This window comes from Artemia sp. Qi Xiang Cuo, chromosome 3, assembly GCF_049724085.1.
Source record: "Artemia sp. Qi Xiang Cuo chromosome 3, ASM4972408v1, whole genome shotgun sequence".
NCBI classification, from domain to species: domain Eukaryota; kingdom Metazoa; phylum Arthropoda; class Branchiopoda; order Anostraca; family Artemiidae; genus Artemia; species Artemia sp. Qi Xiang Cuo.
Window position 1 is genome coordinate 77844253 of NC_142796.1, and position 21640 is coordinate 77865892.

Genomic DNA, 21640 nt, shown 5'->3' on the forward strand with positions numbered 1-21640 from the left:
TTTGACAACAATATATACATCAAGAGAATCGAATTTTTATTGTGATTCTAAATATGTAAAATTCTTTTAGTTAAAAGTTACCTCCCAAAAGTTACGAGCCTGAGAAAATTTGCACTATGAGTAGTGTTGCGTGGTGATAGATCCCCTCCTATTGCAGAAAAATCCATTCTGTGCAATCTAAAATTTTCTTTGGAACAAAAAATTGCTTTCATACACACTTTATGAATTGATGAATATATATATGTATATATATATACATATATATATATATATATATATATATATATATATATATATATATATATATATATATATATATATATATATATATATATATATATATATATATATATACATAAAATAAGCTCATTTTCTCGGGGTATTGTTCTGCAATAGTTAAACTTTTATTTAAAGTCATGTGAGGCGGCGATATCCCTACTCACATTTAGGACAATCTGATTTGGTATTAAGTATGAAGAGAAATTAAAAAAAAAATGAAATTTTTTTTTTCAAAATAAAAGTAAAGAGCCACGTTAAAGTTTAAAACGAACAGAAATTACTCCATACATTAGAGGGGGGACTGCCACCTCCTGAAACCCCCTTCACCATTTTGTCCCCGATGTTTTAAGAACGGCAGCTCAACCTCACGGACATTTGGAATATGATAGAAAATGTTTTTCACGATATGTCAAGAATGAAATAGTTTATTAGTGTATATTTGCTTTAAAGAATAAAACTTTCAGTTCAAATGCATTAAAAGGCAATCGGTAAATAAATAATCTCAATTACTTGTTAATAACTGCACTCATAAGAAATGCTTTCAGCATAAGACTATAGCTTATGCTGAGGGGAGCCCCCTCATATAAATTGATAATTGCTACTCCTTAGGAGTTCCAATACTGCTCTTTACTTTCATTTGAAAAAAACTTGTTTTTTACTATTTGATAATCACTGAGCTGGATCGATCTGGGACATCCGAAACCATAATTGTAACTATTAGCTGGGTTCGACTTAATTCCGTCAGCGACAATGGCAATTCTGACAGGATTATATCTGAAAACCAATCCCCCTCCCCCCACAGTTCACCTAATGTTCGTTCAGGTGCTCCAAAAAGGAGCTTTTTACAATGCTTTTACGATATGAACTCACATATGTTAGGAAACACTGGGTTAGTCTACCCTTGACTCGGAAAACATTAATTTTGAATTTCTTATTTTGGTTCTAAGAGGGGAGGCTTAACTATTTTTTTTAAAGGAAGTCAAGATTACTAGGGGCGTTATTTTCTTTCAATGTTTTTACTAAGCCGTATGTATTAATTTCAATTTTACGTGGCATGTTTCATTAATCATTGATTACGAAAAAGGGCATGAAAAAGCAAGGCAGTGTTAACACATAGACGGCTCAACTCAAACTTGGTGTCTACACTCTAATATGGTGAATTGGGTATGGCGGTTGGATTATTGATACTTCGCCTTTTCAGTTATGGTATTATACTAATGGGGATTCAATTCCGTCTGATAACAAACATGGAAGCAGTAGTGTTTGGAAATAGTTCCAACGTAGAAGGTAATTAAACCCAGTTAACAGTACAAAAAAGAACAGTGTGAATTAAGAGTATTACAAAAATCAGTATCTATAGGCAGAAGGGGGGGGTTGGTTTACAAAAGGATTTTGTTGGGGGTGGGGGGTGGGGGGGTTTACAAAAAAAATAATTAAAAAACGCATAAAAAATTTGGGTACTATACCATTATATGGGCATTTACAAGGAAACCAGTCACAAAAAAACTGTTTTTGACTGTTCAAGAGACGGTTTCAGAGTAATGCAATCCATAGCGTGGTTTTCATTGCGTATACGATATTTAGACTGTTTTTTTTAGGTTTTCGGGGGGGGGGGGGTACCTATGTTAGGTATTTAATATATGCTATGCTTTACCCCAAATTTGTTTATAAACTATTATATATTCATCCTATTTTATTTTCTTTCATTAGCATTAACCAAACTTCACTTTTTAGAAGTGCCCATATAATGGGAAAGTACCAAAATTTGTATATATTCATTTTTGTTACGTTTTTACAAATCGGACAAACACTTAGGGAGGGGGGTCAAACCCCCTACCCCCAACCCTGGATATGGTCTTGTTTACAAGTCAAATGAGCAGATTCGAATCAAAATTAACAATTTGCATTGTTTGAGAAATGTTTCTAATCCTTCAACCCAACTACAAAATGGAATAAAGCAAGCATGCGTTTCCGTCCACCATGCGCCGCTTGAGCCAACTGAGGGAGAATTTGTTTTGAAATGCTTAGAACCACTTTTCTACCCATTTTGAGGCTGCAACTTCAAGAGCTTACATTTAGACATGAATGCAGTAATTTGTTACAAAGAGACCTCACAATGGTGTGGGGTAGGGGATTCGTCACTACACTCTAGAATAAACAAATCACAAGATAATAGAGGGAAGTCGTGCAAATTGGCGCACTTTCGTAAGCCCTAGGCGGAAGCCTCCTTTCATGCAAACCCACCTAACTGCATTCTCGACAGATCATGATTGTAGCGGTATTTGTAACCTGGCAAAAAGTGAACCACGGCCCATAGTACCCATACTTTTAAAAACACCTTTTGAAGAAAAAAAACTGTCTAGTGCGACAAATTGCCATTTGTAGCTGATTCAAGAATAGCAGCTATTTTTTTAAATAATCTTAATTGCTAAATGTTATTGCAAAACGAATTTATGGGAATTTCGAAGAAAACCCTGAAAACCCTCGAAAATTGCATCGGATCGAAATGGGGAATGAACCATTTAAACTTCGGGTACCATTTCTACAAGGCTGAGAAGCATGAAAAGGGTACTTAAATAATTTCCGTGGTCGAAAGCCCTATACCCGAGGTTTATAATCCCCTTCTCGTACTCGCCCTCCCAGGCCCCTAAATGCTCATTAAAATAGTCTGCTGACTAACAGAGCTACTCCAGTCTTATTAGCTAGGCTAGTCCCAGGCTAGGCGAGTGGTTTCAATTCCCCAAAACTTTAGAGTGGGGTTCAAAATCTATTTTTGATATCTAGAGGGGGGCAGACTTGTTGCTTTATAAGTTTTTTTCAATGGAAAAATAGAGGTAGCGTAGGCATCCCTGAGCCCCCCCCCCCTGCAACTGCAACATCGTAGAGAGATGTTTAAAGGCTCGATTCAGAGCTCTTATTCATATCAACGTGCTTTTTGTAGATTGATAGTTGGAAAGATCATACAAAAGCCGCTTCGAGTAGTAATAGAATTTCGGGATCTAGGTTATTTCATTGTCATTATTTTCTAGCGCGTAATAAACGGGTGATTGGGAACAGCAAAACAGAAAAAAAAACACAATTAATCAGGGCACGGTGATGTAGCAGTTATAACACTTTGTTGTGGCAGTGGTAACCAAGGTTCGAATCTTGGATAAGATATTTTATTTTAATAGGTATTCCAAGAAGCAAAAATAATGAGCGTACACTTTCTGATGAGATGTTCAAAATTATTTGCAGCAGCAGCAGACAAATTACGCTACTAATAACACCAATTTCCGTGAAGTATGTTAACTATACATCTCAAATGCCTTCAACGTCTTTAAGGTTTCTAAAATTTGTACATATTTCATATAGGATAACACTTCACAGATAATATTTTTTTTTCTTCAATAGCTCCACAAAAATGACGATGATAAAATACCTCATGGACTCTTAGTGACAAATTTCAGATTTTTTTTTTTAAGGGAAAGTTTAAGACAGATGTAAAGTTGAGCCCATTTATGTTAAATTTGGAAAATATTTACTTCATTTACCTCCTTGGAAACGAAATTCAGCATTAATCCCCAAATATAAAACAGCCGACCCAGCAAAAGCTCCGTCAAAACTTATTTTGAAACACAACCGCAAAATCAGTTTTTATCCACGGTATTCCCTTCTTACACAATGATGTTTAAACTTGTATGTATGTCACGGTTGTTCTGTGTTTAATAGGTGATCTGGTACTTGTATGATATACACCCTACCTAATATTCTTCTAATATGTTTCTCTGACGCTCAATTCTGATGAAATATACGAAAGTAAGATAAAAATATAATACTTTAGAAACAAATTTGGGCTATATATTTGCACATTAAGGAGGGGGGAGTATAGCGGGTCTGCATGCCTAATATGTTAGGTACAATTATTCTGTATATTATGTAGTAAGAATTGTTTTCTAATTGGTTCACTTGTCGCTTGTTGGGACCCTCCCTTTAATGTGCAAATATTTATCCCAAATTATATATTTTCCATATGTTCTGCACTTATCTTTGTCTTGTCTCACGATAAGCTTAAAGAAACTGACGAAAAAACAGTTCTATAATGTGTCAATGAATGAACAACTTGAGTGGTAGGGCGTATATCATGGAAGTACCGGTGATATTTATTAATTGTTTTGATAAACGTTGTAATGTCTTTTTTATTGTCACTTTTTTGTCTTTTCCTCTATTTTGCATTCCGTCTCTGTGTACTTTTTATATTGTTTGAGGGGTTAGAAATGAATAAATAACTATTCAATGCCCTATTTTAGCAAAAATTCATGCTGACTTCTATAGTTGCTTCACCTAATCGAGACAAGATGCTCTTACAAGTTTTATTTTCTATATTTTTAAAAGCTAAAAAAAAATATTTATTAAAAAAAAAGTTAGTCTAATGACAGTAGGCTAAACAGCGAAGTTGAAACTTAAGACAGACAAAGATTACTGCTTCGCAGTTTATGCAACATATGTGTGAAAAAGTGTTTCAAATAGACTGGCCCGTGATATTTTCCTACATTTGTAGAATCCTGAAAACTAGCTCTTTACCGAAAGCTAAACTTACTCGAGTTTTTCAGAGAATAAAAATTGTGCAGTAGAATTTAGTGATTTCTTTGCCGGTAAGACTATTGAGGGCTTTATTAATTAGTATTTTGTTTGCCGCAGTCCACTTAAGAATTTTTGTGTTTCTGATTCTGTTTTGAAGCGTTGTTTTTGTTTTCAGCAAAGAAATGGTTTTCAGAATTCTACAAATATTATCTTCACGAGCCAGTTTATTTAAAACAGTTTTTCAAAAATATGTATCAGAAACTGCGAAGCAGGAAATTTTGTTCGTTTTAGGTTTCAACTTCGCTCTTTACTTTCTTCATAAAAAATGATTTTTTTGGTACTTGTGTCTTATAGCCATCACACTCAAGTTCTGTCGAGAAGTGAAATTTGGTTAATGCTAATGAAATAAAACAAAATATGACGAAAATATAATAATTTACCAACCAAATTATGAAAACTACAACAAAGAATTATGGGAGGGGGCACCCAGGCCGTGGGTCTTAGGAACCCGAGGCCTCCCTCGTGAACTTGACTGACATTTTATATTAGTCTAGACTAATTTTGGGTCTAAAATAAAAACGAAAATAACGAATAAAAAATATCACAGTTACCTGGACTAATTTGGAATCCTTTCCACAATAATTTTTGCTGTCTAACAGCTTCGACCGAAAACTTGTCACTCCAAAAGTTTTCCCTCTAGTCTCATTGTTTTTAGGAGAAGCAAGATTATTAGCGTTTACTTGTTTCTTCTCGGCTATTTTTGAGTCACTCTTCGCCCTCCTCATTACTTTTTGCTTAAAAACATTCTCAACTCCGTCACTAGCACTTTTCTTTAGCGGGGGAATTCTTTTTCTAGGTGTTGGTTGAGCTGGTTGCTCTGACTTGCTTTGTTCATTTCGCTTCAAACTTAACCTTGAAGCTTGCAAATCACTTTTACTTTCTTTCTCAGAACAACTTTCTTGTTTGGGGCTCGGTTTCAAATTCTTAATAGACTTCTCATCTTCTTTCTTACAAACCTTAGAAATGACAGATTTATCTTGAATCTTACTTTTCACTGCTACTTTTTCTTTCTTAGTCAATTTTTCACCGTGTTTAGAGGGCAAATCAAATATAATTTGACAAGCATGGCAAGATCTGGAGCCCACATTGGGCTGCATCACATCTATGCTATCGTCGAGCAGCAGACTTAAGTTATGAAGAGTGTTTACACGCTCCAATTTAGTTGGTGTACACGCCCTACTACTAGAGGGTGAATAAATAGAGCAATCATCTGAGCTTATTAGCTGATCATCCTCATTTTCCTCTTCCACAATACTTAATGCTCTGCCATATAAATAACAACCCTTGTACATGTACGGCAATATAAATTCAGGAGTTTTCTTTTTCGGCTGTTGCTCTGGTTGTTTAACCGATTTTACTCCAACACCAGATGTACTATGTATATCAATTAATTCGGGTAGTTTTTTCTTCACTTGATCGCATTTTTTCTTTGATTCCGCTTTAAGTTTATTCGGTTGTTTCACTGACTTTTCTATATTAGATGGAGATTCTGAGTTTTTGTCAGAAGTATATCCAGAACTATCAGAACCGGATGAGGACGTTGAAGACTGTGATGATAATGATCTAGTGGAATAACATCGATTGTGCCCGAACAGTACTTGGTAATAGTCTTCGTTCTCTTCAGCTTGCATACATGATCTTTTGCGTGATAAGGGACATGACGCTTCTTTCTTTAATTTCGGCACTGATTGAGCATGAATTCTTCCACTACAGCCACGATGTAGTGACTCTTTCTTTTTTGGTTTTGAGTTATTCCTCAAGCTTTGTAAAAATAAATCCGTCATTTCACCTTAACCAAATCACCCTCAATTTATATACAGCTACTCTCTAAGTATTTACAAAACCTTCAAAATTTGAAGTGAACTTGACTAATTCAAAACAGTGACTGATCTTACATACATGCAATTTCAGAGGATAGAAAATGCATATTGCAGCACTTGAGAGCTGGTCGCACAGAGATTACGGAAGCACAAAGCTCCGCTCCGATGGGCGTAGCTCCAAAAGCCGAAAATTGAAGATTTATTTAGTATAGCCCATTTCACAATTGACTATTGAATGCATGTCAAATTGCTTATGTTCCGATGACTATGCGTCCATCATTAATATTATATGCTATGTCAACATTACTTACATTTCTTTCACTCGCTATTTTCAAACTTATATTAAAGAAGCAAAGGGGAAGAATAATATATATATATATATATATATATATATATATATATATATATATATATATATATATATATATATATATATATATATATATATATATTATATATATATATATATATATATATATATATATATATATATATATATATATATATATATATATATATATATATATATATATAATTTTTCTCCCATCAATGCATCTCTTATGACCGGATCCAGTATTTTTTTACGGGGAGGGGGCAAGATAGGTTGATCTGATAAACTTGTGTTAGGAGCAAGTTTAATTAAGGCAAACTTGCGTTAATTAAGTAAATTACACTAATTTAGACTACTTTAGGGGGCGCCTCCTCGACCTCCCCCTTTGGATCCGCCACATTAAACAGGCAATGTATATGGGACCGAAATATCCAGATATTTTTTTTCACTGTCAAATAATAGGATTTGTCCATATTGAACTGTTATTTTTACGTCATGGAAAGGCAACGTAGTCCAAAAATACTTTAGTGAAAGCAGAAACAACTTTACGAATCATGCACAACCGATAGATTTCGGAAAGACCTAGTAGAATGTCATCTGCATGGGGAAGGTAGGATACATGATTTAACTCAACAATATACATATTCTCCAAAAATATAAAAAATACCCTCAAATCAGAAACATGAAATTTGAAAATAACATTAAATAAAAATCTTGTCTGCCGTACACCTCTACAACAAAAAAATAATTGCAGATGATAGTACACCAATTCTTTTAATTTGAAGATAACAATTACAACACAAAGTTTTTTGAAAAAAGGTAACTGAAAGGTTAATACGGCTACTAAAAAGAGAATAAAACCCTGAGCATGAACTACGCAATCCTAGTCCTTAGAAAGGTCAAGAGAACAAAAATGAAGACTATAACCTTTGGTCAAAGCATTTATAAGAAAGAAAGTATCTGAGCTTGTTAAATACAAATCTCAGGCTAATTTGTAATATACCGGTTCAAAACCGAAACAAAACTAAGTAAACATTTCACAAATAGTGTTTGAGTCCCTGAGTTGGTATTCAAAAACTTATTGAATTTGTTGATTTCTAAGTCTGAGGTTAATATTACAGCATAGAAGAAATGTACAAGCAAATAAAAAAAAATATTAATACATTTTTTCATAAATGGCTGAAAAAAAACATTCATTTTAAGCAATCTATTCAGTTTTTTTATTAAAGTGCTAATGATACCTTGTTGGGGGGGGGGGGGGTAAGGGGCGGCAACAACATCCTTATTTATAGTAATGAATAATGAAGCCAAACTTAAAAAATAGTGATTACCACAAACAAGCATGGTGTTGTAACCTTAGGCTACTCATCCTCTCAGAGTGGCTCATTTATTTTAATGGTACAGTTGGTACAATGGTACAGAAAAAGCTAATTTGTTCGTAATTTTTAACTTGACACATATCATTCCGCTGAAAACTCACAATTCCATTCTGAAATCATTAAATCACGATTTTTCAGCAATAATTTTATTTTCCCATTCAGAATCTAATACGTATCTTAGAGCATAAAGAATTTGTTACCATTCTGTCGAGTGAAAGATAATAAAATACAAACAGCATGAAAACGCATCATCCAATTCCATATGCAGCAAGAGTTTAAGGCCATTATTCAATTCTTAAGAGCGGTCGATCATAACCTATGACAACGGTATGATTACACATGTAGATTATGGTTTACCCGTCTGGTCAATAAATTAAGGCCTAATAAAGTGTGAGCAACACAATCAGGCGTGCATAGTTTATTGAAAGCAATGATTAGCTGCATTACGATCAGATTCCTGCAGGGTGGCAATAGTGCCTATCCTTTCAGAAATCGACGTGAGATAAATCAGAAGACATCCTGTTAAGTAAGATGGTTTGAATTCTCAATTCTTTACTCGATCATGATAATGCATTTAAGGGTAAATTTTAACTATTTATTGGGTTATATTCAAATTAATGGCTTCAACTAGACGGCCTTATCGATGACCAGAAAATGTGCGGGTACTCTTGGTAAGAGAACACACAAATATGGATCTTGACACTAAAGTACCAGTTTTAAGGTTACTAGTTCCTAGCCCTTGATTATTTTGCTAAATTTATTAGCCAGAAGCACAAATTTTAGGGAGCCGGCGTTTATCCCCCCTCCCCCTTTAAAATTCCACGTCGCGGAAAATAGCCCCGCGGGGAAAATTCCCCCATACACAAAATTGAGCAGCCAAAGAGAAAGTATAAAATAGGTACCTCAAAATGTCGATCATATGTCCTAAGGGATAAAAAAGGACCAGATATCAAAAACAGTTTTAGGGGTGACAGTTATTTCATTTTTCGGCTATTTTTAACAAAATATTTACCTCAAAATTTAAATCGGAATCTTTCGAGGGAAGGCAGCTAAAAAGAGTAAGGGGGTTAGTTGCCCTACAATCGCTTTTGACATTGCTATTGCGCTGACTATGATCAATGAAGAACACCGCTTCAGACTGACGAAATTTAGTTCTTCCAAGGTTTTTGCAAAAAAAACTAGTTTTCTAAACAAACATAGCATGTTTGTAAAAATACCACGAGTTTCAATCGCTATCGTTTCCGCCTAAATGTGCCCTGCTCTCTCTCCCTTTTATCAATCTTGAGGTTTCAACTATTCTGAGTGATCTTGAATCTGGCACCAAGGACTTAGGTGGCGTTGTAAGAAAAATAAAACGAAGACTCCCACAAGATGGTTCCTCTCCTCAAATTATCTTAAACGCCGAAATAAGGATAAGAATTGTTCAATCAAACAGAAGTCATACTGATAAGGGCCAGATTTGACTTGCAGCCTGACTTTAGGTTCTTTAATGCCGGATTCCTTTTATTCTCTTCAAACAACAATTTAAGAAAAAAAAAATGTTTTTCTCCTTTTTTAACACAATTTGCTTCTTTTTTCAATAATAGCAAGAAAATCAAATTATCTCCATATCGTTCATAACCACAGGATGTAAATTTTCATTGAAATATGACAGCAAAAACAAAATGGAAGAAAAACAAAATCTGTCAAATCATGTCCAGCAGATTTTTAACTTTCGATTTCTGAGTTATTTCCGTATTTTCACCGATTCAATGATTTCCCATTTCCGGTTTAAAAAAAACATTTAGACGGAAACAAACTAAATATTAACACTAATATTTAATAGCATTTGAAACAAGTGACAAATATAAAAACTCCCTTGTTAGAATTCGCGAAATTGAATGTGGGATTGAGGAGAGATTAATCGCCTAAATCCTCCGTCTAAGACGGCAAGACGTAACCTCACATAAAAAAAAAGAAGCCAAAGCCAGCTTAAATTAAAAAAAAACTATCGAACAGACAACTGCATTATAGCAGCAATCTTACTTTATATGATTTACATTGTCGGTAACTCCCAGCCAATCACTATAGGAAAACCGCGTTTTATCATATACAATGGGTAGCAGAGGCGGTTACGAAGATAAAATAACCTAACCCGAAAGGTAAGCATATTTCCGATAATCACTGGAGTATACGCATTTTCTTGTTTTGCTTTATTATAAATGACGGTATACGGTGATTTAGCAGACAGTTCGTAGTAAAGAACTGTAAGTAAGGAGCAACTGGGCCCAATAGTAGCTTTTAAAAAATTGCATCTTCACCAACGGTCTGCGTAAACCATGTGCCGATCTCCTGATTTTCTGCCTTCGGCCCACAGTGCAATGCGTGGTTGTAAACCGAAACTAAAAAAAACAACGGAATTTTGATACCAACGGATACATAAAAAGAATTGACTTATATGTACTGATTCCAAATAAATAAAAAAAACATTGAGTTTACTCTTATGCATCAAAAGCTAAGAGCCTGATAAAATTTGCTTGATTAGAAATAAGGAGGGAAACACCCCCAAAAAGTAAAGCGATTTTAACGAAACTCACACCATCAGGACCAGCATATATTGTTTATATAATATATATATATATATATATATATATATATATATACATACATATATATATATATATATATATATATATATATATATATATATATATATATATATATATATATATATATATATATATATATATATATATATATATATATATATAATATATATATATATATATATATATATATATATACACATATACATATATATATATATATATATATATATATATATATATATATATATATATATATATATATATATATATATATATATATATATATATATATATATATATATATATATATATATATATATATATATATATATATATATATATATATATATATATATATATATATATATATATATATATATATATTGTTTGTATGTTTGTCTATTTAAAATTGACGGAACTACTTATTATAAATAAGTAAGCAATAAATTAAATAAAGAAACTGTTCAAGAAGTCGTCAAACCCTGTTCAGAAAAAGTATTGGGCATCGTCCACTAGGCGTACATAAGAAGGTTTTCCCGACTGAAGTGCCTTTACTTTGTATGGACTACGTGACTTTTTAGGAACGAATTTGCAACCGTAAGGCGTTACCTCCACCGGCACTGAGAAGCTCAAAATGTAGTTTTTTAATACTTTTAAATCGGTTGGCCATTCTAGAAATTTTAATCGACAGCAACGTTGTCCTCCAGGAGGCTACATCGCAGTTTGGTGCCACAAAATGGCAGAAAACGCCACTTTTCAGTTGCACAATTTTTTTTTGTCACTTAAAAAGAACAATAGAATTTTGAATTTCCGTTCCATTGGGCTTCTATGACAATCGGTTCAATACGATCACTCCTGGGAAGTAAATAATAATAATAGTAAATAATAATTAACACCCATCCGTGGCCTTTCTTCTGAGAAAAAACAAATTAAAATTTCATATTTTTATACATAGGAGATAAAAACCTCCGTGGTAGAGTTTTGTTATATACTGAATGTAATGGTGTGATTTTCATTAATATCAATTGCCTTTTTGGGACTATTTTAACCGTCTTTCAAAAATAAGGCAAAAAAGGAGCTCATTTGATTGGAAATTGAAAGTTCTAGTGATCTTTTTAAAAGTCAACAGTGATTGGAGGGCAATCAGCCCCCATCCGTCCCGCGCCCATCATTTCTCCAAACACATCCTATACAAATTTTGAGATAGCCATTCGGTTCAGCATAGTTGAGAGGTCCTGTAAAGATGTTTTTTTAAATATCAACCCCTCACTCACAGCCCTCAGGACAAGGGCTACAAATTGTGCTAGTTGCCCATTGTTTTTTTTTAGAGAGAAAAAGGTTTTATTAAAAAAATACAACACATTAACAACAAAACCCGAAGTTTATCAAACTTGTATGGGTACACATCACCTTTTACAAAACTCTACATACACAATTACTCCCAGCCAGTCTTAGACCCCCCCCCCCAAAAAAAAGGACAAAAAATAATAAGAAGAAAATAAATAAATAAAATAAACGAAATAAATTAATTTCTAATAATTTCACGACCTAATTGGATACCGAACACACAAAACTAAACATATAAGGTTTCCTTATATGTTAACATATAAGGTTTCCATAGAAGGGGTGGTCGTCTAAACTTCAGAGGGGGCTCGTTCAACTGGAAATCGGAAGTTCAAGTTAAAGAGTCAAAAGTGATCGGAGAACAACTAGTCCCCCACACCCTCTTTTCCACAAATGCATCCGACCGAAATTTTTAAATAGCCATTTGAGTTAGCGAGAGCTGCTTAGTTCAACATAGTATAAAGGTCCGGTATTTATGTATTCAGGTATATCACCCCCCCCCCCATTCCCACAGCCCTCACAGCAGGGTTGTAAGTTGGGCGATTCGTTCGTTGTTTGCATACAGTAGGCTATATGTTACTAAGAAAGGTGGGAATGTTTGACCTTTATTTTTCGAAAAGACGAAGGGCATTCAAGTGAGCCTTTCAGAGAATGTTGAGCCTTTTAGGAGTGTTTAAGAAAATCGAAACGTGTTATATGCATATGCGTTGCCATGAGCGCAACTCAGGATGACTCAGTATATTAATTTGGAACTTACAGGAAACAATAAAGAAGATGATCAACAGGCCAAAAAGGCATTATTGACTCGCTACTATTACTACAACTACCACTACTACACCGCAGAACTTCATCCGCAGAACATGCCCATGCCATCTCAACCTTTCTCTCATCATAGCCGTAGAAAGCGGGATTGAAACACACTTTACGCACAGCCCACTGTTTGAAATACGGTCAGTCAGCCGGGTATCCAGAACAATCCGTGCGGAATTTCTCTGGAAAACATTTAGCAAATCTTCATCCGCTTTTCGGAGCGCTCATGCTTCAGAACTATATTTGACCACTATTATTGCTGTAGTTTCCAATATTCTAATCTTGGTTTGCACACTTATCTTCCGATTCTTCCGAACTTTTTTCAACTGTGAAAAAACACGCTAAGCCTTGTCTATTCTACTTTTAACATCTTCATTGCTCCCAGCCGTCTTTACTAATAATTAAATAAAACACAAGTTTTTTTTCAACTGAAAGTAAGGAGCGGCAATAAAAATTAAAACAAACAGAAATTATTCAGTATATGAAAGGGACTGTCCCCTTCTCAACGCCTCGCTCTTATGGCTAAAGTTTTTTATTGTTTTAAAAAATAAAGTTGCGAGACAGAATCAAACTTTAGCGTAAGAGCGAGGCGTTGAGGAGGGGACAACCCCTTTCATATACGGAATAATTTCTGTTCATTTTAAGTTTTAATGTCGCTCCTTAATTTCAGTTAAAAGAAAACTTGTTTGTTTTTTTTATTTCTGAACGTTTTTCAATTAATGCAGCTTTGATTTTGGCTCACCGTGCATGAATAATAAATACGAAGTTTACACATTAATTTTACTTTTTTTGGCTAAATGGATTTCTCAAAATTTTGATCTGACGTAACTTACGAATTAACTTACGTAGCGAACTTCTATATTCTTTTATTTTTATTACGTATATTAGGGGGTCCACCCCCTAATCAATACCTCGCTCTTTACGTTAAAGTTCAAATTTTGTTCCAATTCTTTAAGAATGGCCCCTTAATCACAAAGGCAGTTAGTTAGAATAAATAGCTCTGATGAAAGTACAAAACAAAAACTTAAGCGTAAAGAGTGAGGTAATGACTAGGGGCGAAACCAATCATATACGTAATAATTTGTTCGTTTTGATGTTGCTCCTTACTTTCAGTTAAAAAAGATTATTTTTTTATTTAATTTCTGATCATTTTTTTTTAATAATGCTGGGAAATCCGGCACCCCCTTCATAGCAATGTCCCTTCCCCATTGAAAACTTCCTCCGTGGAAAGATCCTCCCTAGTAAACCCCCCCCCCCACTTCAACTACCAGAAAAAATCCCCCCTGAAAACTTCAGTATACTTCCCAATAACCAATACTATATATAAAGATTGGACTAAGTTCATAACTTGCAGACCTTCCCCGGGGACTGTGGGGGGGGGGGGGGATTAAGTCATCCTCAAAGACATAGTTATTTTATTTTTCGACCATGTTGAACAAATGGCTATCTCAAAATTTTGATCGGGTGACTTTGAGAAAAAAATGAGCGTGGGAGGGGGCCTAGTTGCCCTCCATTTTTTTGGTCACTTAAAAAGGACACTAGAACTTTTATTTTCCGTTCGGTTGAGCCCTCCCTCGATATTCTAGGACCACTGGGTTGATACCATCACCCGTGGGAAAAAAAACAACAAAAAACAAAAAAATAAACACGCATCCGTGACCTTTCTTCTGGCAAAAAATACAAAATTCCATATTTTTAGAGATAGGAACTTGAAACTTTTATAGTAGGGTTCTCTGATACGCTGAATTTGATGGTGTGATTTTGACTTGAAAATCAAGTATTTTGCAGTAGGCATCAAGACATGGCTAATTGTAGAAAAAAGACAAGACAAAAAGTCCGAGTTCTGTGACTTTTCGGGGGTGTTTCCCCTTTTTTGAAAATGAGGCGAATTTTCTCAGACTTTACTTTTGCTGGGTCGTTTGTTCGTAACTTTGATGGGTAAGACTAAACTTGATGAAACTTATACATTTGAAATCAGCATAAAAATTTGATTCTTTTGATGTATCTATTGGTGTCAAAATTCCTTTTTTAGTGTTTCGGTTACTATTAAGCCGGGTCGCTCCTTACAGTTACAGTTCGAACTGTTTGATACTACCAAGTAAGTGACGCTGTCCACCCGATCAATACTTTTATTAACCAACGTCAGCTTTTCATCTTCACTTATACCTAGCCTTAGCAACTTAGTCTTCTTAACATTAATTTGTAAACCTATTCTAGCACACTGAACTCGAAAACCTCTAAAAGCTCATTCATTTTGCTCAAACTCTCACCTAGGATGCTTAAATCACCAGCATAATCTAAGTTGTGTTCCTCCCCATTTGATTCTTCCATGTTCTGCCACTGCCTTTCCTGTGCTCCACAAGACACAGTCCATCAAAATGATCCATATTAAGGGGGAAGGAACATAACCCTGCTTAACTCCTGAGTTAGTACGAAACCATCTGCTAACCTCATTTCCTACCTTTACCGCATCAGTGTTATTCTCGGACGTAGCACTAATCACTTTTATGTATTTGTCTGGTATACCATACAAGTGAAAGACCTTCGCTAAAGCTTTTCTATCGACAGAATCGAACGCTTGCTAAAAATCTATAAAACTGAGGATCAAATGTGTTTGATAACTCAAGTACTTCTCAAATATTAACCTAATTGTGAAAATTTGGTCAACACATCCTCTACCCTTTCTAAAACTGCATCGTCCTCTACCCTTTCTAAAACCGCATTTTACATTACTGAGTAATTTGCTAACTACAGAGACCAGGCTAATACCTAAATAATCACCACACTCACTCTCACCTTTCTTATACAGTGATTTGATTAGGGTTTTCCTAAAATCACTAGGTACTTCGTCTTTTTCAAAAATCATATTGATAATCTTCAGTAACTTATTTCTAACCTCAGAGCCACCATATTTAAGAGACTCATTTACCAGAGCATCATCATCACCTGGGGCCTTATTATTTTTCAATCCTTTTAGTACTGTCACTAATTCTTCATCACAAAACAAATTTCCTTCAAATCCAAGGTATTAGAAACTTTTTTATTTCCCTCTTATATCTTTTTCAGCAACTTTATCTCGGTTTAGCACATTCTCAAACTGTTCTACCCATCTCTCTTTAACTCTTATCGTATCACTAATTGTGGCCCCGTTCCTATCTTTAACTGGGGCAAGTCCGGGTTGACTAGTCCCTCTCAATTTATTAACATATCAGTGCAATATTTTACTATAATGCCGTCTAGCTGCATCTTCAAGATCCTCGACAATTTTATCCATGGCCTCCACTTCACACCTCCCTAGTTCATACTTTAATGGTTTCTCAACTTTCTTTATATCCCTCTTGTTTTCGTATGATCTATTACTCAGATAATTCTTGTAAAAGCCCCTTCTCCTCTCTACTAAACATAAAACCTTTTCACTAATATTCCTAGCTGCGTTCCTAATTTTCTTCCCTAAGACACCATCAGCAACTTGACAAATTATTTTCCTAAAATTATTCCATCCATCTTCTACATTGTCAAATTTTAAACTCTCTAGTTTAGCATTCAACTGTTCCTGGAAAGTTTCTCTAAAATTCTCATCCTGAAGTCTACTAACATCATAACTTCCCGGGATGTAGTTACCCTTCCAAAATTCTAGCTCTAAATTAACCCTAGATACTATTAGATGGTGATCTTTACTTTTACCATCAATAACAGCACTCCTATACACTCCAGTATCTTGTATTGATCCCCCCAGTCTTCGGTTTACAATTACATAATCAATAAGGTTTGTGGTCTTACTATCACGTGAATACCACGCTAACTTGTGGGGCATTTTATGACCAAACCCTGCATTGGTTATAACTAGATGTTTATACCTACAGAATTGCAGCAGTCTGTAGCCATAACTGTTCTCCTTTCTTACACCAAATTCACCTAGGCTAGGATACCATCTATCCCTATTTCTACCGACCTGGGCGTTAAAATCCCCGAATAGAAACGCCATATTTCTACCTGGGACCCTGTCTATTTACTCCTATAACTGTAAGCAAAATTCATCTGAGTCACTAGTATCTCCTTCATTCGGTTCTACAGGGGCATATACTACAATAACTGATACCCTGAACTTTTTAGTCATAAAATGAGAGATTAGTATTCTATTATTAATACCTTCATAGCCTAAACAAGATTTAGCAGGTTCCTTATTCATCATGCGCCCTACTCCCTGTCTATGTGCCCCATCCTTTCTTCCTGAGACAATAAGTTCTATATCACCTAATTTCATGCTTCCTACCCTTAGGATATGAGTTTCTAAACTCTTAATACGTACAATTCGAATCGTCTGAATTCGTCAGTTAAAATGTTGATACGACGGGTTTTTTTTTAACGTCGTAACATTCTAAGTTCCAATTGTCATATACTTTAAATCATCGAAATTGTTTCGGTCTCAGGAAAGCAATGGTCCCGGATACCAGCGCAGGACAGAACTAACACATCTTCTCAAGTCTACACCGAAGTGCTTAAGCCGATTTTGCTGAGGGAATAGTTAAACTAAATCAAAACATACTATGTACAGATTGTCGAAAGGTCATATCAGCAATACTTTTGGAACGGCTTACCGCCTCAACGTGAAACTTCCGGGGCATCATGAGGGGGATGTTCAACTGAACAAACAGCAACATGTTCATGCTACTACTGCTATTAATACTGCTGCTACTAATACGATAGTATTACTGCTACTACTGTTCCTACTACTATCACTACTACTACGATACTAGTACTATTAAGGCTACGCGTATGAAGGTGAAAATTTAAACAGAATATTGAGGGAAAAATTAGATTAAATCAAAACACACTATATGTCTGCAGATTGTCAAAAGGGCGTATCTCAAGAACGGATATGGGTATTCAGTAGGAACTTTCAGAGAATGCTTAAAGGGAAGATCAATTGACCAAAAGGTAATATTGACCAATTATTGACCAATGAATGCTACTACGAAAATACTATCACCACTGCTACTTTTACTACTACTACTACTACGAACGCAATTAAGCTACTCCAACTGTTACTTCAATTGCAACTACCTGTAAGACTAAAAATATTAAAGATGAAAAGGGCGACAAAACGGCGCATCAGCAATATTTTTGGAATGGCTTACCGTATCAAGATGAAACTTCCCGGGTATCACGAGGGGGGGGGTGTTCAACAGACCAAAAGCCAATATGTACATGCTACTACTGTTACTATTACTATTACTAATACAAAACCGTTACTACTACTACTTCTCCTACTACTACTAGAACCACTACTACTATGATACTAGTACTATTAAGACTAAGTGTATGGAGGTGAATGTTGAGGGAAAATTTGAACCAAATAAAAATACACATTGTGCATATCTTAAGAATGGATTTGGGTATTAAATTGGAATTTTCAGAGAGAGAAAGACCAGAACATAATTGGTCATGTTATGATCAATTTAATACCTGGGTATTAAGTTCCAACTGCATACCCAGATTCATTCTTGAGATACGCCCTATTGAGTGTTTTTATTTAGTTCAAGTTTCCCATCAATATTTACCATCAAGAACTGAAAAAATTCACTTTATTGGTAGAACAACAACACATGAACGTGGATTGTCAGTTTAATATATATATATATATATATATATATATATATATATATATATATATATATATATATATATATATATATATATATATATATATATATATATATATATATATATATATATATATATATATATATACATATATATATATATATATATACATATGCTGGTATTTATTCCTTAAAGTCTTAATAATTTTTTATTTATTTAAGTTAAAAAGTGAAAACACATAAAATGTATTCGTTTTCAGTAAACTAAAAATTATGTTCTGGTCTTCAGAAGACATGGGGGGGAGATGTCAGCCATACTCGTGTTGATTTCTGCCAGTTTTGAGTTTGACTCGGTTATTTATTGTAATTAGATATAAAAAACAAGTATTTTCAACTGAAAGTAAAGAGCAACATTAAAACATAAAACGAATAGAAATTATTACGTATATAAAGGGGGGTTCCCCCTCCTCGACACCTCGCTCTTTATGCTAAAGTTTCTAAGTACTTTTAAAAAAGCGTCTCATTGTTCCAATTAAACAGCCCTTGTGTTTCAGGAGTCATTATTAAAAAATTGGGACAAAATTCAAACTTTAGCGTAAAGAGCGAGGTGTTGAGGAGGGGGCAACCCCCTTTATGTACGTAATAATTTCTGTTCGCTTAAGTTTTAATCTTGCTCCTTAATCTCAGTTGAAAACACTTGTTTTTTTGTATTTAATTTCTGATCTTTTTTTAATAATGCCAGGAAATGTGGCCCCAGCTCCACGGAGAAACCCCCTCCCCACAGGAATATCCTCTAGACAATTCAAGCCGGTGAAAATTTACCCCGGGCAATCACTCTTAACCGCTCCTCGCGTAAAATTGAGACGGAAAAGAGAAAGTAAGGCATATAAAAATAACTTTGTATAGGATTGCAGCATTTCCTCCAATGTAAAATTACTATTGACCCTTTTCACCAAAGGTAACCTTTCTCCCCATGGAAAATTCCCCATGTGGAGAAATTCCACAGCAGAAAATTTCCCCCCCCCACCATAAAATGTATGCATACATCCCAATAACAAATACTATGCGCAAACAATGGGCAAATTTATAACTTAAAAACCTGTCCCCTGGGGCTGTGGGGGGGGGGGTTCATGTTTATACCCAAAGGCATAGTTATTGGGCCTTTTAAATGAGATGAACAAAATGGCTATCTTAAAATTTTTATTGCACGATTTTGAAAAAAAGGGCGGGGAGGCCTAATTGCCCTCCAATTTTTTTGTCACTTAAAAAGTGCACTAGAACTTTTAATTTCCGTTCGAATGAGCCCTCTCCCAATATTCTGGAATCTCTGGGTCTATAGGAACACCCCTGAAAAAAAAAAAAAAAACGCGCATCCGTGATCTTTCTTCTGGCGAAAAATACAAAATTCCACATTTGTGCAGATAGAAGCTTGAAACCTCTGCAAAAGGGTTCTCTGATAAACTGAATCTGGTGGTATGATTTTCATTAAGATCACTTTTAGGGGGTGTTTCCCCCTTTTATCGAAAATCAGGAAAACTTTCTCAGGCGTGTAACTTTTGATAGGTAACACTGAAATTTATATATTTTAAATCAGCATAAAAAGGCAATTTTTTAAATATATCTATTGACACCAAAATTTCGTTTTTCAGAGTTTCAGTTACTATTGAGCCGGGTCGCTCCTTACTTACAGTTCGTAACCACGAACTGTTGGATTTCTGTTCTGTTTGGATTTCACTTATTTATTGATGGTGGCTTGTGGTAGTTTTATGCTCTGGAAGATTATATAGCTTTATTACTGCTCATTTTTAGTATAATGGAGCTCTTTACTTTGATTTGAAAAACATATTTTGTGGGAAAAGCTGTTAAAATTAATAATTATAAAAGAGAAATATTTTTTCCGAGAAAAGGGAAAAAGACGAGCTTTGATTTTACCATACTTTTTTACAAGAGAAATTATTTGAACTATGTTTTGTTTAGCTCCTTCTCCGTGTTCCAAAATGGAATTTGAATTCCCCTTGTCCCACCCTCCCCCACCTTTTCCAAGCAGTATGTGAAAGAACCAACAGTGTCCCAAAAGCAGGTCCTGAGATATTACGGATTTGCTATTTCGGTGACTTGGACACACGAGATATCTTTCAATTTACCTCTGTCCTCTCTCCCAAGTCAAAGTTTGAGGTCCATTAAAATTCCTCTTTGGCGCTCGCTAAAAGTTTCAACTCGATTCCCCCAACACATCACCGAAATTTTGAAGATAATTTGAGAACTCAGCTACACATAACTTAGCGTCTTTTGATTTAATTAGGCATGCATGTCCTTTCCAGAGTATACCCTCGGAAAACTCTTAGAACATAGGCCTAGCGAAAGATCCTTAAGAACTCCTAGCTGATCAGACAACCAAGACCAAACATAGCCGCCTTTTCTACTATAACTTACCTGTGAACACTTGGTAATTTGCACAGTTTAGAGCCATTGCCCATGAGGCTGTGGGGGAGAAGTAAACACCTGAGGCAAACTTATTAGACATTCCGATTTTTTTTTTTTTTGAAAAATGGGTATTTCACAATGTCGGCCCAATATAACGCGGCTATAGGTCGCAGAAAAGGGCACGAAAGGAAAAATCGTTGCGCTCCAATCATTTTTGGCTCCCAAAAAGAAGACTAGAATTTTCAATTTACAATCGAATGATTCTCCTTGCAACTTTCTATGACCAGTCGTGCCAGGAAACAGTTTTTGGCCCTTTGTCAAGCCTCGTTTATGGGAGGAGGGCCACAGATTTTTTGGCATGTTTCCAGACCCTAGACTCCCGTAAGTACAATGTGTTATCCTATTGAAGAAGATAAGAACCCCGAGAAGTTTGAAGCCA

The 21640-nt window shown here is 34.9% G+C and overlaps 1 protein-coding gene across 3 annotated transcripts in view; it reads right to left on the reverse strand.

Annotated features, from left to right (window-relative positions):
- Positions 1-21640, reverse strand: part of Mhcl (Myosin heavy chain-like) — a 363403-nt gene that overhangs the window by 251403 nt on the left and 90360 nt on the right. The window contains exon 1 of one of the 3 annotated variants that reach the window (XM_089086596.1): positions 5454-6784. The exons of the other annotated variants lie outside the window; for them this stretch is intronic. Coding sequence (XP_088942722.1) covers positions 5454-6686 — 1233 coding nt within the window. The 5' untranslated portion in view covers positions 6687-6784. Of the gene's footprint in view, positions 1-5453; positions 6785-21640 lie in introns of those variants that run through there. 3 annotated transcript variants of the gene reach the window in all.